This window comes from Dermacentor albipictus, chromosome 8 (genome assembly GCF_038994185.2).
Source record: "Dermacentor albipictus isolate Rhodes 1998 colony chromosome 8, USDA_Dalb.pri_finalv2, whole genome shotgun sequence".
NCBI classification, from domain to species: Eukaryota; Metazoa; Arthropoda; class Arachnida; order Ixodida; family Ixodidae; genus Dermacentor; species Dermacentor albipictus.
The window spans coordinates 82,505,811-82,528,681 of record NC_091828.1 but is presented as its reverse complement, the minus strand read 5'-3'; the positions used below and the strand labels follow the sequence as shown (position 1 = coordinate 82,528,681).

The 22,871-nt window shown below is 49.4% G+C and overlaps 2 protein-coding genes across 4 annotated transcripts in view; both read right to left on the bottom strand.

Annotated features, from left to right (window-relative positions):
- LOC135898635 (uncharacterized) overlaps window positions 1-22,871 on the bottom strand; it is a 38,138-nt gene that overhangs the window by 10,015 nt on the left and 5,252 nt on the right. Inside the window, exons 1-2 of one of the 3 annotated variants that reach the window (XM_070523649.1) lie at window positions 21,967-21,987; window positions 7,516-8,890 (exon numbers count right to left, since the gene is read on the bottom strand). In XM_070523649.1, coding sequence (XP_070379750.1) covers window positions 7,516-8,772 — 1,257 coding nt within the window. In that variant the 5' untranslated portion in view covers window positions 8,773-8,890; window positions 21,967-21,987. Of the gene's footprint in view, window positions 1-7,515; window positions 10,125-21,966; window positions 21,988-22,871 lie in introns of those variants that run through there. The other 2 variants (XM_070523650.1, XM_065427691.2) reach the window with 2 other exon arrangements.
- Window positions 9,508-22,871, bottom strand: part of LOC135898619 (membrane metallo-endopeptidase-like 1) — a 28,062-nt gene continuing 14,698 nt past the window's right edge. The window contains exons 4-5 of the mRNA XM_070524655.1: window positions 11,585-11,640; window positions 9,508-9,744 (exon numbers count right to left, since the gene is read on the bottom strand). Of these exons, the coding sequence (XP_070380756.1) occupies window positions 9,508-9,744; window positions 11,585-11,640 (293 nt within the window). The remainder of the gene's footprint in view (window positions 9,745-11,584; window positions 11,641-22,871) is intronic.

Here is a 22,871-nt window from a genome sequence, read left to right as displayed (position 1 = left end):
ACGCAGAAGCTCTACGTACGCAAAGCCTCTACGTACGTGTGACTAAAACTGTCTAATCTCGCGCACTCGACGGCGGTAAGCGGGGAGAAAGCGCGCCGCCTTCCGTCGCGCGCAATGCTTCGGGAGGAGGGTAGGGAGCGGGGGCGCGTTCTACTCCGGGTGGTCGCGTGCGCCCGGCCGGGCCGCTGTGTCTTGAAAGCCGCCTGCGACGGGTACACAGTCCGCGCTGCGCTGTGCTTTTGCGGCGTACTTCGTTGTTGATGCGAGCGGCTGCACGAAGGTAAATTCGCTCGCTGCTACTACCGCTCTTCCTTACTGCAGCGTATTGAAAGCGAGTTTCCGCCGTCATCGAGTGAGCTGTATTAACGTTGGCTTGTGCGCGCGTGACACCATGCTTGTTAATTTAGTTAGTACACCCACGTTTACGAGTTAATACGGCTGTAAAAATATTATCCGTACTTCGTATGGATGTCCACTAATGTGCTATCGCAATCGATGCTTTGCCTTTAGGGCGAAACTGCGACTTTTTTTTAGTTTTAGCGCAAACGTTTGCCGTTTATGAAATACTGGGTTACAGAAGCCGTGGCCAGCAGTAGCAACGCTGATAGCAACATCTTGTGATTTTTTTTATCCAACCCCAACGTGTTAGACAGTGTTAGAAACGTTTTGAAGACAAACTCTTTGCTGACTTCACCCGGAGTTGGCGTATCTGGGATCCGGTTATCTTATAACCACTTCAAAAAAAAAAGTTCTTTTCACGCTCCGGAGTGCCTTAGCGAGTCGCAACAGGCATAAAAATGTAAGTATCGACGAGAAAATAAGCGATAGTTAGTCGAGAAGTGGGTAAAATTAACGTTGTGCGGGGAGTAACTAGCGCCAACGTAGTCGAAAATTAACCACATTGCACTATACTCCTGTGAAGGGTGCACCGCCGTACATACATACTTGTTGAGGCAAAGCCGCCGTACGGCACACTTTTGGAAAATGGAGCGAGTTCGCTTGGAGTAAGCGGGGCTCACTCGAAGCGATGTTGCCTGGACGGCGGCTTCACCGGTGCCCACAGGAAGCGAGGATTAGTCGCAGAATAGGTAAAATTAACGGAACGGGCCTAATTAGCGCCAGTACAGTCGAAAATCACCCGCGTTGCACCATAGACTGCACAACCACCGGGATCGCTCTACCGGCCTATTGGTAAAACAAAGAAAAGGGTTATCTAAGTGTCGCTGCTAAAGAAGACAAGGTCAACGTAATTGTGCTTGAAATACGATCCGAATAGGATGCGAAATGAGCAAATCCTGAACAGGAAAAAGAGACGGAAGGCAGAAACATTTCGACCTTGCCTTTTTTAGGGTCGACACTTGGTTGACCATTTCTTTCTTCGTTACGTGGCTGCTTTAGTCGAAAAAAAAACTACAAAAATGGGCTGCGTGTTAACGTTTATGTTGTTGCCGACTCTACATCAGCAGCCAAGTAAAATACGGTTGGTCACTGCAAAAGTAGCTGCGTCCTTCATGATTAGACTCCACGTCACCATCGCGGCCGCTAACGCAAACGTCTACGTTGTTGTGAAGTCGGGGGTCCGTACGGCCACGAAGGTTCCATGTATGGTGCCGTGCTAGGTGCCGGGAGAAAGAAAGGTCCCGAGCAAAGTTCATGAGATGAGAAAAAGGTTTATACAGAAATTTACATGATCGTGGTTCACGAAAAAACGGCTTCATGACTCTCGGAGCGCTATTTTAGTTTATTTTTGTTAGTTTTTTTTTAACGATTGGTTTATGGTGACTGCAGTACACATTGGTGTCTTCTGCCTTAACCGCATTCGCAATGTCCCTCGTGGACCTTAAAATCCACACACGAGAAGTGCTTCGTCGTGGGCTCGGCAGGGTCGGCGTGGCAGCGCATTGCCCATCTTCATTATAAAATTGGAATGAGCGCGCTTGGAGTTTTACCTGCTCTTGCATGCTGTTCGTGTATGATAATGTAAAGCTTTTTCTTGCTCCGAGAACTATTTATCGGGACTGCGCAAATGTTCGAAATTTCGCATGCGAATCGAATGGCATCTGCTACACTCGATTCGCATTCTATTCGAGAGTTCACGTTCGAAATTGTCCTTCGTTTCTTCTGAATATGAGGGGGGGAGAACACTTTTTGGAGTCTTGAGAAAGAGAGAAAAAAAAACGATACAGTGCCGTGCAGAGGCACTAAAGTTCCTCAGCGAGCGCATATATGTCCAATGACTTCTGCTCCATAATGTGCACTTGATAATGACTCGCTTTTAGGCATCCCGTGTACGACTTCGTTGTGTCGGTTTCATTATATGGCCAGTCTGCACCATGTTTGCATCCCTTTAACAATCCTTCACAGGTGTGCGCCAATGTGACAACTGATGCATCAACGACAACGAAGCTGTGCTCGCGAGCTCTCGCACCCTCATTCCGAAGTACTGTGGTCCTTATTCTGAAGTACCGAAGTATTTGATCTGTTCGCTAGTTGTTCTTAGTGCAGGCTCCTACGCTGGCTGTGTTGCAACGTAACGCCATCACCGTCACAAATCCCCGTGTACGCTGCTAGGGACGCTCATGGCCCGCGGAGCTGTGCTGGTGGTACGGACGTTCAAGAAACGTTCTTCGAAAGCGTGCTTCTGTATGTACGCATGAGCGACTTGGCTCCCGATCTCTAAAACCCTTCTAACCCTTACAACCTATCCCCCTTCCCTTTCATCCATATGGTTAATACCAAGGGGCGATCGTATCTAGAGAGCAAAATAAACGTGTTCAGCAAGCGATCCACAGGCCTTTCACCGCTTCAGCGAACGAGATGTAAGCAAGACTACTATTATTTTACAATCATTGGTCATTAGGTTTCAAGGCGAATTCGGGACTCCGACGATATGTTACGTTGCATTTACATTTCATGCCGACCCCGGCATCCCACGCCGGCCTTCACTGCCTCACGAGATGTGCGGGACTGTAACATAACATATCGCTCTTCTTGCTGCAAACACGACACTATACGTGCATCAGGTGACGCGCTGTTACCCCGTTTGGATACTGTAGTCGTCATACGGTGTCATAAGCGTTAAAATCAGGTATTTCTTCATTTACAAGCTCGTCAGCTGTCGTACGGACACCCCTTTACGACCCTGTAATTGATATATCTGTTAAATAATGCCTATAAGGTTCGTTTTCTTTTTTCTTCTTTTTTCACCAAACGGACTCCGTGCGAACCTGTGATTTCGCTTTGTTTGGAAATGATGAAGCATTTGATATTCGGAGGTTGTTTCTCCCGATTATTAGCGTTCGATTTGGAAATGTCACATTTCGAACACCCCTGCTATTTATTATTCGAACAAGAAGCGTTTTTACACGTTTGTATAATCACCCGTGTTTTCAACAGGAAGCGTTGCATAAGACATCCAAATAAAATGCCTTGCCAGAACGTTTTGCTCAGCCTTTGCTCTCAGCTGTACACGTGCTCTGTTGAAAAAGGTCGTCTTTTTTCGCGACGTTGTATCCGTCACAGCACTTTTCTCGTAATGTCTTCAAGAACACCTTAAGCAATGAAAAAAGTCAGTGCGAGAGAAATGTGAGCGGCAAATGCCAGAGAAATGCTTTCGCATCACGTCGAACCTTCTTGAAGACCAGGATCTATGATTTAAACAGTCTTCACCATATGGCAGTGTTGTTCAGGAGCCCACTCGACACAGGACGGTGGTCCAGAGCAGTCCACCGTCCAATATATATATATATATATATATATATATATATATATATATATATATATATATATATATATATATATATATATATATATATATATATATATATATATATATATATATATATATATATATATATATATATATATATATATATATATATATATATATATATATATATATATATATATTGCAGTACACATCCTGCATATATAATATGCGTGTATGTGTATCATAACATATCATATTATATCATAGTATATCATAAGAAGCCAACAAACACCCTTTCCTCTCGTTTCTATATATCTATATATATATACCACGGGACCGCTTTGCCACACTTCACACACGTGCACTTTTTTCCACTTAGACACTCCTAACGCTAACGCACTAATATTTTATTGCAACAGCAATTATATGGGCACTCTAGGTGTATTTCTGCCGTTGTCGCCGCCGTCGCCGTGGTGTTCCGCATAAAATCCAAGGGCGATAACATCGTCGCCGCGCGCCGTATGCTGTGCGTGCAAGTGAAAGCGTACCAGGGTGAGCCGACGATGGCGGCTCAATCTCGCGAGCGCAATGGCGGAAAGCAGGGAGGAAGCGCGCCGTCTTCCGTCGTACGCAAGGCACCGGGGGAGGCGGAGGGTTCTAGTCTGGCGGCGGCTGCGTATGGCATGGCCTCGCGGGCCCTAACTTGAAAACCATCTACGATGGGGACAGAGTGCGCCGAGCACTGATAGCTTCGTGTGCGCTCTGTTCACGCGGCTTGGTTCGTGTTTAATTAATTAATTTAATTATGGGCTTTTACGTGCCAAAACCACTTTCTGATTATGAGGCACGCCGTAGTGGAGGACTCCGGAAATTTCGACCACCTGGGGTTCTTTAACGTGCACCTAAATCTAAGCACACGGGTGTTTTCGCATTTCGCCCCCATCGAAATGCGGCCGCCGTGGCCGGGATTCGATCCCGCGACCTCGTGCTCAGCAGCCTAACACCATAGCCACTGAGCAACCACGGCGGGTACAGTGGCAATAAGCCGAGTACGAATTTTGCACGTGTCAAAATTATTGAAGGAAATTTATTTTGGGATAGGAAATTTGGTGCACTTTTAAGATCATCGCGCTGTAGTTCCAAATAATTTATTCGTAAGGTATATCTGCGTACAAACAACCCAGCAACAGGCCTGCATAAAACACAACACACAAACTTCGCTACCACCAGAACTCGCAGAGATAGCCTGTGCAGGACACTTTGAAATGTGTATGTTTGACTTTCTGGTGTGCTGCTGCAAGGAGCTGCAAGGAGCAACCACGGCGTGTAGTTCGTGTTGAAGCGAGAGGCAGCACGAAGGTCGATTCGCTCGCCGCTGCTGCCGCGCTTCCTCGCTCCAGCGTTTTGACAGCGAGTTTCCGCGGTCATCGAGTGAGATGCGTTCATGTTTGCCTGTGCGCGCGTAATGCCGTGCTTGTTAATTTGGTTAATAAGCGGAGATTTACAATTCTATACGGCCGTTAAAACTAATATCCTCACTTCGTACAGTTGTCTACTAATTTGCTACCGCAATCTATGTTTCTGCTATCGGGTGAAAGTGCGACTTTTTTAAGGTATGTACAAACAATTACTCCGCCGGGCCCGATCATGCAGGCGCGGGCCGGGGCTGAGCTTGGGCTTCAAACGGCGGGCCAGGCCCAGGCTGAAACATCAGTCCCGTGCGCTGCTCTAAATCCGGCCTGTCGCCTGCCATTCTCAAAATTCTGAGGAATAATTTTGTGAACATTGTAAGACCTGGTCTGAGCAACGGTAGTGATAGACTGATGTGGCAATATAACCCGCGTATACCACATGCCATATTGCATGGCATATAGCATACATATACCAAGGTCCTTCAATATTTTATCGAAAGGTCCTGTATGTACCTAAATATATACGGAGCCTCACGGCCACGCCAACGGCGAAATTGCGCTTGGAGGGTCCATATAATTTAAAGGGAGACTATAAGGAACGGTAACGTAACACTTTGAGGTTGTCATTTCTGTGAATTTCAAGAACCTAATGCTATTCCGATAATCCTGTCCAGACTTCAAACACGCCGCACACCCATGGCTTATGCCTGTTCCCAGTTCCCTCATATCATGCCCATTATTTGGAGTCTGATAATCAATATCTGCGGAGACGTATACTCCGAATGTGCCTTCTTCCTGGAGTAAAAACATCTTACATTAAACTGCATTAAGTAATTAACCCTTCCCGCTAAAGCGGGATTGCAGGAAATAATTTGTTTCGTACCACTGTCAACCAGCCGTCGTCTGTGTCTGAAGGCTGAAACTACCGGACCGATGTTTTGTTGGTTGCAAAGAAGCAGTGTTATTTTGGGACATCCCGCGAAGGACACTCAGAAAAGATATAGACCATCACACCAGACTTTATGCGTTTTCTACCATTTAAAATACCCTGGCAGTCCTTAATATATGACATATTCATCTTGTCGGGACTGCACAGTTTCTGGCAAAGCCGGACGTGTGACAGGCATGCTGAAACTGCTATAGGTGTATACGAGGTCATATCTTCCCTGAAACTGCAGCGCATATGTGCGTATGGCGTGTATTCGGTGTAAAAGCAGCCGCCATAGTGGATGATTCTATATCGGACGCATATATACTTGTCTGCATGCCAGAAGATGCGCCTGTTCGTGTACAGAGTTTTGCAGACATGTACGGCTGTTTTAAAGGTAGTCACTAAACAAAGAAAGAAAGAAAGAAAGAAATAAAGTAAGTAAGAAAGAAAGAAAGAAAGCACACCGATGGTGTATAATGGCAAGCGTATTTTACTGCTGGTCGCGAGGTCGTACGTTCGAACCCCGACTGCACGAGGCGACCGCGTTTTGTTGTTCACGAAATGCAAAAACGCTCGCGTACTACCACGAGCCGCGGTATTAAGCACCTCGGGAGGTGACAATTAATTATTTCAAATAATTAAGTAAGACGCGGAAACGAGAGGACCCGAGTGGCTTCGACGCCATCTTGAAATGCCTGCTCGAGCTTTCCGCGACGTCGTTGACTTTGACAGCGCCTGCACGCGTCTCGCAAATTGTTTACCGAAAAAATAAATAAAGTGGACGTTACATTCTAAAAGGAAGCTATAGGACTGAACCTTGGATGTTCCGAGTATTCTTCCTGCGCTATATCAGCCGGCTTCAAGTACGAGAAGGATGAATATTGAAGTCTCCAGACGTCGGCGCACGTAGTACCAGCGCTGCAGTTTCGGCGCAGAAACAAATTTTTAAAAAAGAAGTTAGTAGTTTAGTCTTCAATTTCTTCGTTAGAAATGTACCTTTTCGCGGAAAAGAGAATGAAAAATCGAATTTTGAAGCAAGTTCTTAAACTGTTCGAATTGATGTATATCGTTTTCCCTTTCCGTGCTCCTTGCATGAATAAATTCCAAGCCCCTCTGGAAGCGAAACGTCCTCACTTAAGGGAAAATCAGACATCCACCCGTTCGTAGCAGTGCTACAAAGGAAACCCGTACGGATTCCTCGAAAGAAAAGCCTCGCAGTTGAAGAAAAAATTCGTCCTGGTCCGGGTTTGGGTTTCCTTATGGGTTATGGTTTCCTAATTGTGTTTTCCTTGAGGGTCCGTATGGGTTTCCTTCGTAGCAATTGCTACGAACGGGTTTCCTTAAGGTTCCGTATGGGTTTCCTTCGTAGCAATTGCTACGAACGGGTGGATGTCTGATTTTCCCCTAATTACTTCTCACCACCTTGCGGCTTTCCACAAAACTATTACGTGAAAGGATCTCACCTCGGCCACCAGGAGGAACTGGTCGGGGGCGAACACCTGCCCTCGGCTCACGTTGAGCAGCAGCGACCCGTTGCGCAGCAGGCCCACGTGCTTGGACCTCAGCTGGATGACGGGGCAGGCGGGCGGCGGCTTGTCGAACGGGTCCGGCTGCGCCACGTCCTCGGGCACGCACATGCCTTCGGGCCCGGCCACCAGGCCCGGCGCGCAGCCCACCGGCAGGCAGGCGCCCGTCAGGTCGTCCCGCATGCGCCGGTCGTCGGGGCACTCGAGCGGCGAGTCCTCGGGGTTCCGCCACACGCGGAACTCGATCTGCCACTGGTACGACACCACGGCGCCCTCGGGCTCCAGGTCGTCGGCGTACGCGCCGCACGCGAGCCGCTGCTTGAGCGTCACGTCGCACAGCGCGCAGTGGTAGTTGCGGTAGTTCCTCCGCGACACCCGGTCGTGCACGTACGCCGTGTAGGCTCCGCACCGGGACGCCAGCTCGGCGCTGCCGTTGCGGCAGCGCGGAGCCGCCTCGGCGCCCGACGCGCAGGACCGCAGCAGGTGCGCCTGCGAGAAGTGCTTCCAGCTGGACCTCTGCACCCGCAGCATGCAGCGGTGCTTCTCGTTGCGGTCGGTCACCAGGAACCGGTTGTCGCCCACGTAGCTCAGGTTGCCGACGGCCACGAGCTGCCGCAGAGACCGCTCGTCGAAGATGACCACGGGACCGGGACCGCGACCTCCGAGCGGAGCGCTGTCGCAGTCCAAGCTCGCGGGCCACGTGGCCAGCCGCACGGCGTCGCCGTGGCAGGCGGCGCAGAACACGTTCCAGTACATGCGCTCCGAGTCGCTCGAGAAGGCCGGCACGTCCTCCAGGTAGTGCTTGACGGGAGGAACTTCCGCGTCGTCGTCGTCGTTCTCCGGGCCGCCCCTGTCCTCCCATCCCTCGCACAGTCGCCGCACGGCGTCGTCGGTGGGCCAGCGGGCGGGACACGCCCTGAGGGAGAAGAAACCGCTCGGGTGGCACTGCCAGGCGTGCGTGGGCTCGCGGCTCGGACTTCGCGGGGCGTCCACGCAGCAGTCGCCGAACTTGGCGCACGCGTAGTCGCACTTGCAGGCCAGCCGCGTGCTGTCGGGTCGCCCGTTCGAGCAGAGGTCGTCGTCCGAGTCCGGACAGAGGCCGGCGTTGAGCCGGTCGCCTCGAATGCTGCGCCAGTTGGAGGCCAGCGCCTGGGTCAGGCCGGCTGCCAGAACGAGGTGCGCCGCCAGCCACATTTCCGGATCGTCTCGATTGCCGTAGCTTTTTTTGCCGAACTATGGCCGATGAAGCTGGACGAGGCAGTGGACGTCCGCTGGCTTCGGGGAAGAGGTCGTCAACCGACCGGCTCTTCGCCTTCACGCAGAGCACGTCGCACGTAAGACATCAATCACTACAAAAACCAAGCAAGTGTGGTAACGCCAGCAGGTGACAACCGTCTGGCCGCCAGAGGCGCCGGCGTCGTGGTGTTGTCACGTGGTGGGATCATCACACACGTCCGTCGACACTCGGTGCGGGACAAAACTCTGTCCCGGTCACAGAGACGCGCACACACGCGAGCAAAGTATCGAAACGATGCTGCAAAATGTCGAAGACGCGCGCATCCCTCGGAGCTATACCGAACCGCGGTACCGGGGGCCCGAGAACACGTGGTTCTCCTCGACCACGCCCGTCGAAACAATTCGCGCCGCTAAACTGCGCCGCTTTCCCGGTTCTCGCTCACGTTTCGCCACCGACAATCTCGAAAAGCCCGCTTGAAGAGCCCAGCCGCGTCGTCGGCGGAGCACGACGTCAAAACATGGTGGCGCAACGCCGTCTAATCCGGGTCCACCGGCAACTAGGTTTCACCCTCCTGGACGCACAGACGTGCGACACACCGACACACAGCCAGGAGGAGCAGGAGGAAAGGAACGGCCCGTTCCTGTCGCCGAGCTGCACTGCCGTACAGTCGGGCTCGCCGGGGTGGGCGACGGTTAACGCTGATGGGCACCGGCGCGCGCTCCCCAGTCTAGGGCGGCACGAGCTGCGCCACCGCCTTGTCGGCGACCGGGATCGTTGAGGCCCACTATTTTGGGTTCACCCGCGGCCACGGCGGCGGGCGCGAGCTGCGACGACGAACCCTCGCGGCGCTGTTGTGAGCCGCGCTTGCTGTTCAGGGAAATCGAGGCCAAACCGCCGTCGGTGTGCGTCCGCCTCTCCTTTGTGCGTTTCTGAGGAGGAGGAGGAGGAGGATGGGGAGGGGATGCGGCATGGCTCAGTGGCGGGTGCGGCTCAGTGGCTGCTCTTCTCGCGGGAGTTCGAGAGCAGTCTATCCGCGCGTCGACGCCGCAGAGGCTCGGCCTCCGGCCTCGCGAAAGACTTGCTTTTTGCTGCTGTCGCCTCGCAATGCCGCGCTCCAGTTTTCCCCCTTCTTTCTCTAGCTCTCTCCCTCTCTCTCCTTTTCGTTGCCTCTGTGAGCTTTTGCATTTGTTTGTTTCCTCTTTCTTTTGTAAGGATGAGTGGATTTCGAAGAGGTAGAAGAGGTTCCTGTGCGTCAACTTCTTTCTTTCTTTCTTTCTTTCTTTCTTTCTTTCTTTCTTTCTTTCTTTCTTTCTTTCTTTCTTTCTTTCTTTCTTTCTTTCTTTCTTTCCTTCTTTCTTTCTTTCTTTCTTTCCTTCTTTCTTTCTTTCTTTCTCTCTTTCTTTCTTTCTTTCTCTCTTCCTTTCTTTCTCTCTCTTTCTCTCTATCTTTCTTTCCTTCCTTCCTTCCTTCCTTCCTTCCTTCCTTCCTTCCTTCCTTCCTTCTTTCTTTCTTTGCGCCATTCGCTAGTTTTCGGAGCAGCTATAGAAGTACATGTGAGTGAGTGCGTGTGTGCTTTTCGCGGGGATCCGCAGTGTTCGCCAGACGAGGAGGTGGGAGGAAGGCACCTACCTACTGGTAGAAGGGGGGAGTTGGGACAACATTTGGGCGCCGCCTTCGCCGCCGCGGCCACCCCGCGGGTTTACACAATGCACTTGAGCAGCGGTGGGGGGCGTTCTCGAAATAGCGAAGCGGCAAGCGGCGATTTCTCCGTTTTAACGAACAAGATTAGAATGTCGGGGTGCAGGACCCGCAACAGATTATATCTTCCCTGCGCTCCGCGTGGGTTTGCGTGGCAAGAGCGCGGACACGCCTGTTTGCTGAGCAGTTGGCCGGGTTGTGGGAAACGGTGGTTCTTTGAGTCACATCTGTCATCGTATACCGTCTTCTTTCTTGGACAAAAAGGAAGGGTGACAAGTCACGGCGGTTTCGCATGTATACTGCTGTACGTGCTTTGTCTTTTGTTGTTTAATTAACTAGACTGGTCAAATCTTTTAAAAATCTGGCTGTGGCTTAGCTAAGGTTAAGCCCAGGATGCGAAGCATACTAGCCTTTATTTTAACGCGACAGCGTTAAGGAGCTTGTGTCGCAGAAAAGCCGGTGTCGTCGGCTCAGGCATGCGGCGCTTGCTCAGGCGCACATTTCGTTGTCGCGCCGAACGCTGCGTTGCTCGACGCTCATCGCGTCCGATGCGGGGCGCGTAGTCGCTGCGCCGTAGCAAAGCCACCTAGAAACAGTCTCTGTAGCACGCCGCAACCTTCGCTTCTCATTCCAACGAGCAGCTCTGTCTCCAGGAGGCATCTCACCTCGTGAGTGTCTAGCAGAGGCAAGCGCAGCTGCTTATATACCGCCACGACGCCGCGAGCGACGGCGCGAGTTGGAGCCCCGTTTTCTCCTCTGTCGTGACGTCACGGTGTCACGTGGTCAGCCTTGAAGGCGACGCCGCGAGCGACGGCGCGAGTTGGAGCCCCGTTTCTCCTCTGTCGTGACGTCACGGTGTCACGTGGTATTGAAGGCGACACCGCCGCGCCTGTGGAGCTGGGTTGAGCTCTAGTAATATGCTTCGCATAAAAGAAGAACGCGCAGGTCCTCGTTCTCCACTTCAACGACTGCAATGCGTCAGCATCGGCGCCTGTCTAGAGGACAGTGATCGAAAGGTAGGAATCGTATAGAGCGCGACGATTGCCTGTCGTATACCTGTATGAAGCTCACCTTCATATCTGTGACTTCACCATCACGTAATCGCCACTCCGTGTTCACGTAATGAGCTGGTACAACCCGGCAACGGTGTTGCACAAACCTACATAACCAGTGTGGCGAGATAGACTTGTTGGTAGACCATGGCGACCTATATGGGTATATAAACCGCTCGCAGGAACAAAGCCACATGAATAGGGCACGAAACGACAGACAGCGCGATATACTTTCAACAACGTTTTTTTTTTTTTTTTTCAGGAGTGTCGCACTTATACCACGCTTATCGACGCACGGAGATGATAGTAGCTCGCGCGTCGTTTTGCATATACATGTGTGCATGCTCTTGCGTGCGCTATCTACCTACGGACCTATACAGGGTGTTCCATATAACTTTAGTCACGCTATTCAACAAACGAAAAAAAAACAGCAACAAAAGATTGAAAAAACACGGTGCAAGACACGATTTTAAAAATTATGGCGTTCGGTGGTCAGAGGAATTATTTTAAATCGTTCTTTTCTTTTAATTGTGGCAAATGTTGAAACGGTGAACCTGCAGCCAATAAGTGCCCATCGCAAATCCGTTCGCCAAGAATGCTGAGATTAATAATATTTGGGGTTTTACGTGCCAAAACCACTTTCTGATTATGAGGCACGCCGTAGTGGAGGACTCCGGAAATTTTGACCACCTGGGGTTCTTTAACGTGCACCTAAATCTAAGCACACGGGTGTTTTCGCATTTCGCCCCCATCGAAATGCGGCCGCCGTGGCCGGGATTCGATCCCGCGACCTCGTGCTCAGCAGCCCAACACCATAGCCACTGAGCAACCACGGCGGGTAAGAATGCTGAGATTAGCGAATATTTTCAGACACATGGTAAAATGAGGTTTTACTTCCTCCCTCTCGAGGGTATATGGGCATTACTTATTAGAGCTGGGGAAAAAAAAAAAGCAGGTAGGAGAGGAGAAGGTGATGACGCAGCCATGGCAGGAACGAAGCGAGCCGGCAGGTATAGAACCTAACTGGCGCCGGGGGGGGGGGGGGGGGTAGGGGTTGCTCAGGGGTGGGGGGGAGGCCTTGTCCGTTGGTGTCAGGCCAGAGACACAGACAGCCCAGCAAGGACCGAATGTTTGAGGCAGGCCTTGGAGGCTTGCAGTAGAGTTGAGGAGCCTTACGGCTATCCGTGTGTACTGGAGACGCTGCAGCCTTGTCGAGACTCCCCGACGAGCGACGAACGGCCAGACACCGGCGTCGATATACTACAGACTTGTTCGTCGGGCGAGAAGGAAAGGGCGCGCGTCGAGCATTTCCTCCTCTCTGGCCCGTGCGAGCCGGCGCGCCTGTGCTTGACTGTGCTTGACTGGCCCAAGCTCTTGGGCCAGTTGGTGCATGATGAACTTGAAAAAGGCGGTACCAGCGAAACACAAAGGGGAATGGGGGGACGCGCACCCCAAGGAAAATGCGTAAGACACGGACGGGGCTGACGAAGTTGACTGGGTTTGCAATCGCGTGGCTGCGGCACGATTTGGAGATGTTTTAGCTCGTTCTCCGCGAAATTCGCGCGATGTCAGTTCGTGCGAGGTCGTCGAACAAACCGCTGTGTGTCCTTTTGGCACAGCAATAACTACAGCACGCAGAAATTTTATCTTGGTTGCGCGCAAACACGTGATGCGCATCGTCAACAGTGGTGCGTGTTTGTAAACTGCATTGGCTGTGTCAGTTTTGTTTTTTTTTGTCAACGAAGAGAAGCGGCGTCTCTGAATTCTAGCGTGAATTATGCAATCTTCCCACTGTCTAAACATACAAGAGTGTTGGCGAACGGTCAACGCATACCGCGCGACTCCGAGACATCTAAGCGCCCATCGTTATAAAATATTTGCGTAAGCCACCGGCGTCGTTCTCGTGCATTTCAACTCTGGTAGACTTGAAATCGCTATGCCACGTCGACATAAGCCTCCCGTATGATCCCGGCTGGAGTTTCTCAACACAGCGATCACTGCTGGTGGTAAACTATGGCAGGATACACATACGATTCGTGCTTCGGCATTGTCTTTTTGCCCCGTAATGAAGTAACATCCAAAGGCGATCGCACAAAAAGAAAACGGCGGCTATTTATGAGCACACAGTTTCTGTAAAACGGGCTAATGAGTCGTAGAAGATGGTACGAACAAGACCGAAAAAAAATTTTTACTTCCTCCTTTTAAGCGAAAAAAGAATACAAAAATACACACTGGTTAACGCCGCAATAAGACCTCGCATGGTCATACCGCGTGCTTCCACCATGCATTCTATATAGAACAAAGAGGCCCATAACCCAGCATCTACCACTGCTTCGGACGCTCGCCTACACAGTCCACACATCGACCACTCGACAAGTGTGATTCACACTGTATACGTTATGCTGTTATCAATAACCAAAACTATTTTATTGTTTGGAGGGAACTTCGCCCGACAAACTAGGTAGTCGTGCACCATATCTACAGATAACAATTTCAACTCTCGTCCAAGTAAACGGCAACACTCCTTCCGCAGCAAAACGGGCCCACGCAGTTCATGGAATCATGTTATGTTTCGTAACTATACTCATTGCTGCTAAGCCACAGTTTGGAATGACAGTGAGAGGGCTGCAGTGAGGTCACATTCGTGAAACGAATTTTCAGAAATACGTAACCGAGCTCCGATATATATATATATATATATATATATATATATATATATATATATATATATATATATATATATATATATATATATATATATATATATATGGCCCCTCCGTTCCATTTCTGCTCGTTCATGTATATACATATAGTGAGCAACACAGTGATACCTTGCCATATTACTACACAAGGTCAGCAAATTTGGCGTTGCTGGAATTTTGAGCGATGAACCTTAGTAAGAAATTATGGGATATAGTTTAAGCATTTCCCAACCTTCATACTCGCCAAGCGTCATGTCCGAACATGCGAGAAGCGTGTGGCAATTAAAGTTTCTACAATTTCTAACATGCGTGTCAATTACTCCTTCAATTCAGGTTAACATATAACCAGCTGTGCAATTCACAGGCACAGTTACAGGTCGATGGAAATTAGTACAGCTTGTTCACCTTTATTTACGGCCACAGAGAGTGCATTTGTGCAAAGGAAAGCAATGAAATGCCGTTTGAGTAAAACCTTAATTAGTAAGGTAGTTAATGAATCAGTAGCAATGGGTTTTCTAACCTATATATCCACAACTGAAACTTCATTCAAACATATCGAAAAGGCGCTAGCTATGCTATAGACTAAGCTTTCCGCGTGCTGGAATCAGAATTTCGAGGCACAAAACAATGTAGCGTAAGCGATGCCTAGGGCACTGCAGAATTAACCTTCCTTTTCAGTTTCCCCTGAAAGAAATAATACGGTCCCGGAAAGATAAAGAGAAAGTGAAGAACGCTCCCCGCTACCAATCAAAACAAATAAAAAGGGACGCTCACGCGCCGGATCTCCCGCCTTTACTGTTCCCTGGGTCGTTTGTGCAACTTTCCGTGAATACAAAAAAAAAACAAGAGGAAGAAACAAAAACAGAAAAGAAAGTAACTTGCTTATACGAGGAAACCGCGCGCGTTTATTTTTTCGCGGGCCCTGCGCGCAAGCAGGCTGCTGGCTATTGCAAAAGTGCACATATATCTCCCTCGGGGAATTGCTATACGGCGCGAATAAGAACAATAGCGAGAGGAAGCGAGAAATGGCGCGCGGTTGCAGAAGGATATATACACACATATATATATATATATATATATATATATATATATATATATATATATATATAGAGAGAGAGAGAGAGAGAGAGAGAACATGAATCTATACAGCACTTTCACACGCACTAAGTTAGGTGTAGGATGTCTATAGAATATAGAATATAATATAGTTAATATTCTTGGAAATTTCTCGTGTATTAATTGAGTGTTTCATATATATATATATCTATATTTTTTCTTTTTTTCTCGTGTTTCAATCCCGTGAATTTTACTTTGCATTGTATACGCGTGACAAGAACATTTTACTGTTACATACTCTGTTTTTTTGTTATTGTTCTCTTTTGTCAAAAAAAATTCTTTCTCTTTGACCTTGATTTTGCTCCCCCCTTATGTAATGCCATCGGGCCTTTAAGGGAAAAATAAATGAAATGAAATGAAATGAAAAGCAGGCGTTTTGGTGTGTTTTCGCGGTATATCTCGCCTCAGCGGGAACGCCCAAGCCTGCTTGTTTTGCTCGTCTTCGTCGCGCGTGTAACAACGACGCCATCGGCCGCGACCTCGGAGTGCGAGGTGCTGGAAATTTTAGACCGCGCCGGTTGCACGAAAGTCGTTCTAGATCGGCAACGGTCAGTGCGGAGCCACGAAAAATGAAGTGGCCGTGAGGGGCTTTAAAAAAAAAACAATAATAATAAACAGCCTCCCCACCCTCCCGCTTCCAGAAATAGCATTGCATGCCGCACGGTAGGCCACGTTTCAACAGCCCTATAGATATACGTCAGCAAGTTCGAGATGTATAGCGGAAGCATATATTTCTCTAGAAATAGAGAGAGAGAGAGAGAGAAAACAAATATTGCCAAAATGCCCAGGTTGAATTCAGAGAGAACTTCGTTACTCGTAACAGCTGCTTTTCATTGGCACGCCGCCTTTGCTAATATTATGTTCGCCGTCACTAGTTGCTGATACTTTGTTCTTAGGAATTTAACTTAGTGAGTACTGCTTAGTGAATGTGTGTACGCTTAGAAGAACTGCTTAGTGAGTGTGTGTGCGCTCTTTTTCTCTCTTTCCTTCTTTTGCGATACGTCTGGTTGCGAAATGCATGGCCACCACAGGCACTATCGAGAGGGACGTGGTCCAACCGAGGGCGGATCCGAGGCCCCTGTCGAAATGCGATCGCCGCGGCGGGAGTCGAACCTGCGACCTCGAGCCTTACAGCAGCGCCACGTCACAGCCTGTAAAATACTATGGTGCGGCGGTTGACTGCCTGCTTATGATGTGGTGGTTGTGACGTCTAGAAAGGTGCGTGCGTCAAGGACGACCTCACACACTCTCATTTATCAAAATGGCGTTTCTACATATATATATATATATATATATATATATATATATATATATATATATATATATATATATATATATATATATGTGTGTGTGTGTGTGTGTGTGTGTGTGTGTGTGTGTGTGTGTGTGTGTGTGTGTGTGTGTGTGTGTGTGTGTGTGTGTGTGTGTGTGTGTGTGTGTGTGTGTGTGTGTGTGTGTGTGTGTGGCTCGTACGCAACGTGTCGCGGACGACCCCACCAAACTACTTGTTGCTTTCCACCTGGGTTCGATATAACTCCCAGTATATATACGATTTGGGTGAATAGAGTACGCACTTCCCTCTCGCATATACCACGACTTCACGTGATCACAGCGGCAGTGTATACAGCTGGGCGCCGCACATATACTCGCCGCCGCGATTTCCTCCAACAACACCAACTCTGCCGAATAGTAAGTATATAGTGCACTCCGAACGTGGTAACGTTAAGAAACATGCATGCTTTTTTTTAACGTTTTCAGTGGAAGTGGCGCTATTTGCGTTAAAGGGACCCTAGCAAAAAAAAAACAAAAAAAAACATCAGTCTGGGCATTTAGCAAACATAGAAGCGCGCTGAGTGGATCTATAAGCGCTCGCGATCGTGTCTGCAAAGTGTCGGACCCGCCTCAAGGCGCCAAGATAGCTGAAGCTTCAAACGAAATTCACGCGTCCGCCCCCATTGCTCTCTAAAAGAAGCCCCGTTTCCATGATGGAGGACCAAGTTCACGCGCGTAAGACCCCTCTACGGCCTGCTGCGAGGCCCGATTATGTCACGTGACACAGCGATTCATATCCAATGCAGATGGCGCAAAGCCGCCAGTGAAGTGCGCGCCTCACAGGAAAAAAGAAAAAAAAAGAAAGAAACGCAAAAGCTAAGGTACGAAAGATAAAGTCAATTCAAGAGCTGTTGGCATCTAAAGAAAGACAAGTTCTCGGGTGCATTAGTGTACCATCTGTTCTGTTGTCCCGTGCTTGTTATTCGGGGAGGAAGAGAAGCTGCTCCGGAAGAGTTTACTTCGATGTACATTGCTTTTCAGTCACCTAAACTTCACCTACGTCACCTTAACCTGCATTAGTACTATATTACGCGCTTATATATATATATATATATATATATATATATATATATATATATATATATATATATATATATATATATATATATATACAATACACACACTCCGTTCCATACATAACAGTGAATGGTGTGGAGGCTAGAGCGACATTTGCAGTGGCTTCCTTCGCACTTAATGGATGTAGTTCGATGTTTTTTGACCGCTGTTTTTTTATACAGGCTCACTATTGAACGAAACAAGTTTTAACTCTTAGAAACAAACACACTGTGCTATGCGGCTGCCAATGCGTTGTTTTAGATCATTTTATTTGTGTTGTTCTTTGCGGGTTTTTTTTTCTTTGCAACCCACCGCGAGGAGCCTCACGTGCATGCTCGCGTGAGCGAACGCTGTTAAGAACGGCCAGCTGCAGTGCAAGTTTTGCCGGCCAGTTTCGACAGTGGCGGCAACTTTCCTTGGCGTTACGCTCTAGCCTCGTCGCCGTTGTGACTGAACGAGTTCGGCGGGCCAACTATCCTTACCGAACTCCCCAACGCGGACCTGATCTGCTATGAGTGGGGGAGTTGCCGCGGGAACGTCGTCGGACACCCCTTCCCACGCGCCGACCAAGACGCAAGACAAAGGCTACTCGGGCGCACTGCGCGGGTCTTCTCCGAGTTCTACGAAGCCCCTCTGACGTCGGCTCCGGACAGTGCACCTGTGTGTGTGTGTGTGCGTGTGAGTGTGTAAACCGTCCCGCGGAGAGGCGGCGTGTTAACGATGACTGGACGAACGTTTCCGCCACCTTGGGATCGGGGGAGGACCGAGTGTTTATAAACGGCTGTTGTGCGGATGCTCAGGACACTTTCTTAAGCAGTCATGTTAGACTGAAACACTCTCTCAAGCAGTCGTGTTAGACTGACGTATTTTCTTAAGCAGTCATGCTAGACTGATGAACTGCATGTAAATACTGTAAATAAAGCCTTATTCCTCGTTCTCGATGAGAAGCAGTCCTTCCGTTCATCAACGTCCTCAGCTTGGATAAGTTGGACGACGGCATGGGCCATCTACCTTCGAATTCATGCCGGACTCCAATCTTGACAACGGGTTACGAGCGATGGGATTGAGCCCAAAATCCTGACAACGCTCACGCGAGCGTCCCATACACAGCGTTGACCGCTGTGTATGGAACGGATTATAGTGTCCTTTAATTATTTTGGATAAGCAGTGGTGCCTCACCTATAGATAAGCGTGGGGCGATCCCGGAGATAGTGAAATACCGGGCCGGGTGCCCGCGGCGGAGGTGAAGCAGGCTTTTTGAGTTAGTTACGCATTGTTCCCGCTCCTGACATAGCTCAAAGCTAACTGGGTGCGTCTTTTTTGTTCCAAGCTTCATTTTGACCTGCATCATTTTGTTTGCGCTACGTGCTACTAAAAGGCGTGAAGTAATCTAATTTGACGAGACAAAGGTGGACCTGATGCCTGGACCCCACGAATCCCAAATCTATTTGAAGTCGCTAAAGAAGACCTCCTCTTCTAAAACTAGGCGGAATCGTGACGCATACGTGACGTAGTTCGATGGGCTACGATACGCGAGAAGACGGGAGGTATGTCGCTTGCGGACGGCAGCTTATAAAGCCAGAGGGTTAGAGCACGGATATGTCCTCCTCGCAGTCCGGAGTCGGAACACTCCATCCATCCGTCCATCCATCCATCCATCCATCCATCCATCCATCCATCCATCCATCCATCCATCCATCCATCCATCCATCCATCCATCCATCCATCCATCCATCCATCCATCCATCCGTCCGTTCGTCCGTCCGTCCGTCCGTCCGTCCGTCCGTCCGTCCGTCCGTCCGTCCATCCATCCATCCATCCATCCCATATCCTGCAATGATGAAATAATTTTTTAAAAATTATTGCGGTAAAACGCTCCCTAGATGTTGCTTGCCGAAATTCACAATGTACGATACAATACAATATATACAATACAATAGGTATGAGGTGCTCCGGGGTGTGTGGAAAGGTGTAATGGTTCCAGGACTTACTTTTGGAAATGCGGCTGTTTGCTTAGAATTGGGGGTACAATCAGGACTCGGTGGGAACCAGACGTCTGTGGGACGCCTCACATTGGGCGCTCACGGTAAGACTACAGACGAAGCTGTGCAGGGTGATTTGGGCTGGACTAGTCTTGAAGTAAGGGGAGCTCACAGTAAAATTCATTATGAAGAACGACTGAGGAATATGGAAGAAAGTAAATGGGCTGGGAGAGTGTTGAGGTATCTGTACAGGAAAAAAACATTGATTCAAAGGGAAGGAAAAGAACTAGGAAGCTTATCAGCAAGTATGCGGCCTGTAGGGTGGGCAACACAGCAACAAAGAAGGTCAAGCGGAAAGTCAGAGAGGCTGAAATAATCTCGTGGGTGGCGCCAATGGAAAAGAAACCTGCCATGATCGAGTAACTACTTAAGAGGAAAAAACGGAATCAGGAAAGAAACCATTTATGATAACTCAAAGGGAAGCTGATTACTTTTCGAAGCGAGATCGGGATGCCTTAGAACACGCACCTATAAAGCGAGATATATGAAGGAACAAGAAGCATGTGCTTGCTGCGGTAAAGCTAGAGAAACGATGTAGCATGTTTTATCAGATAGTGAACACATCTGCCCCGCGGTCGATTTAGGCACCACTGGCCTCCTTGAAGCCCTTGGGTTCAGCGAGAGCAGGCGAAAATTAAACGTGTCCGCAATAGAGATTGGTAAGAGGCGGTTGGAAGATTGGTGGAAGAAAAGTAGGGAAACGACAAAAAACGGAGACGTACAAAAGCAAAGTTCGCAATAGGGGGTCGGAAAATTTGGTTGTAGGAGCCGTGGTGGGAGCGCTGCTCGGAAAAGACCGCCCTCCTCCTGTCCTGCCGCGCTCTCCCTCTGTTGTGGGTTCGGGAGTTCGGGATGGCAGTCGCCTTCCACGCTCGGCGCACTAACCTCTGGAGAGACGACACACACACACACACACACACACACACACACACACACACACACACACACACACACACACACACACACACACACACACACACACACACACACACACACACACATACACACACATACACACACATACACACACGCGCGCGCACGCACGCGCGCGCACGCACGCACGCACACGCGCGCGCACGCACGCACGCGCACACACACACACACACACACACACACACACACACACACACACACACACACACACACACACACACACACACACTCACCTACACACACACCCACATGACGGGTCAGATAACGCGACGTCGTTAACCGCTATGTTCACCCTATGGAATCACGCAATGAAACAGCAGGTGCCATACCTATAGATACCCTCCACCGTAACAAACGTACGACTTCAAGCGCATTGCTGCAGTTAACCAAGTCTGTGCCAAGCAACGCCTCTCGGTGCACGCGTCCGTGGTTACTGTTTTCTTCTTTCTATCCTTTTCTTCTTTTCGTTCCCTTTCTTCTTTCATTCCTTCTCCCCTTCCTTTATTTTTCTGTACGCGTATTCCCGAGCCGGAAATATGCTGCTGTCTTTTTTTTTTATTGACCAGCAATACTGGTCTGGTTTTCATCTCGCAGCTGCGCCAACCGCTGGCCGGTAGAGCAACGTAACTGCGGCGGCGAGGATCCTAGGTGCAATAAGGAGGCTCTAACATATGTGGCCACGCGGGACGGCCCGGCAGAAGGAACCCATCACTAGCGATGGCTCACAGGCTACCGAGATTCGAGGACGAAACAATAATAAAAAGAAAGCTAAGTGGCAGGCGTGCAGAGTCAAGGTTTAAGCTTATATTGAAGCTAATTATGTTGGCTATGCTTAAAAGAAAGAAAGAAAAAAAGCCCTGCTGGTAGCCACTGTGCTTGCACCTTTCTACCACCTTCTTGACAAAAAAAAAAGAGAGGTGCGAAATGAAATTGGCTCGCAGAAGAAGATGCGGCATTTCAGCATGGCAAGTAATTAACGCCTCGTGTTCGACCCTCATGCTGACGTGCTCCGATCTCCAGGTGGCGTTGCTGTTGCGATGCCACGCTTCACCCTATGCGGTGTCGGTGCTACACTTTTCCATCGTATATATAAGCGGCGAGTGCAGACTAATCGGTGTCAGGTCGCGGACGCTCACCTAAGCCGAAGAAAAGCGCTCCCTAATTGAGCGAGAAGCTTTAGCCTATGTCTTATTTCGAGTGACACGGTTCCGTGACTATACCTTTTGAATCCGAGAGATCGCGCTGGTTACGGATCACCGTCCTTTGTTGACTCTCCTCAGACCTGACCGTCAAACTTCCATGGTGGCCGGTTGCCGCCCGAATAGGCGATGGTCGCTTCTGCTCGGGCCCGGTCAGGCAAATATAAGCTGGTTTGTAATCCTGCAGCAAACCGATGTTGACCTCTGATGCTCTAAACCGTTTGCCTTAATCGTTGCATGTATAGCTGGAAGCAGAAAAACACCTGAAGGAGCTGGTGCTTGTCGTTGGCCAAGGGGATCGTAGCCAGCGGTTTCCTGAGAGGAGCTCGAAGCACTCACGGCATCTGACGGTGTTTTTGCAAGAGACGAGTATAGGTACACGTCACTGTGGAAAGGCTTTCGGTCACAGAAAGTGACAGCGGAGAAATGGCGGAATACTGGAAAAGGGGCGACACGACCGAGTTGTCCGCGTGGAATGGGTCGCTGTGTGCTCTGGGGACTATATCGTGTGTATAGTGATATCACCGGCGGTATGTAAGAAACTGCTGAAGGTGCTGTACGAGTGTCATCTGGGTGCGTCTATGAAACGAGGGCAAGGGCGAGGATATAGTTTTTGGTGGCCAGGTTTGTAGACCAAGACAAGAATCGCTTCAGAGCGTCGAAACAGTGTGCAAGCATCGCCCATGGCTCCTCCTGCATGGGACCCGGGGTCATCTGGCTGATTTCGAGGGGGTGGGGGGAAACGGCTTGGCTCGGTTGCACGCAGATTACTCGGGCTCTATACTGAAAAAAAGAAATGTTCGTTTACAATGCCCGCGGACCTGCAGGCGAGGAGCTCTTTCAAAAAACGGTAACACCCATGCAGGGTTTGTTATTTCGGTTGCTCTTCGTTAGACTTGAAAGTATATATAGCTCGGTGTTATTGA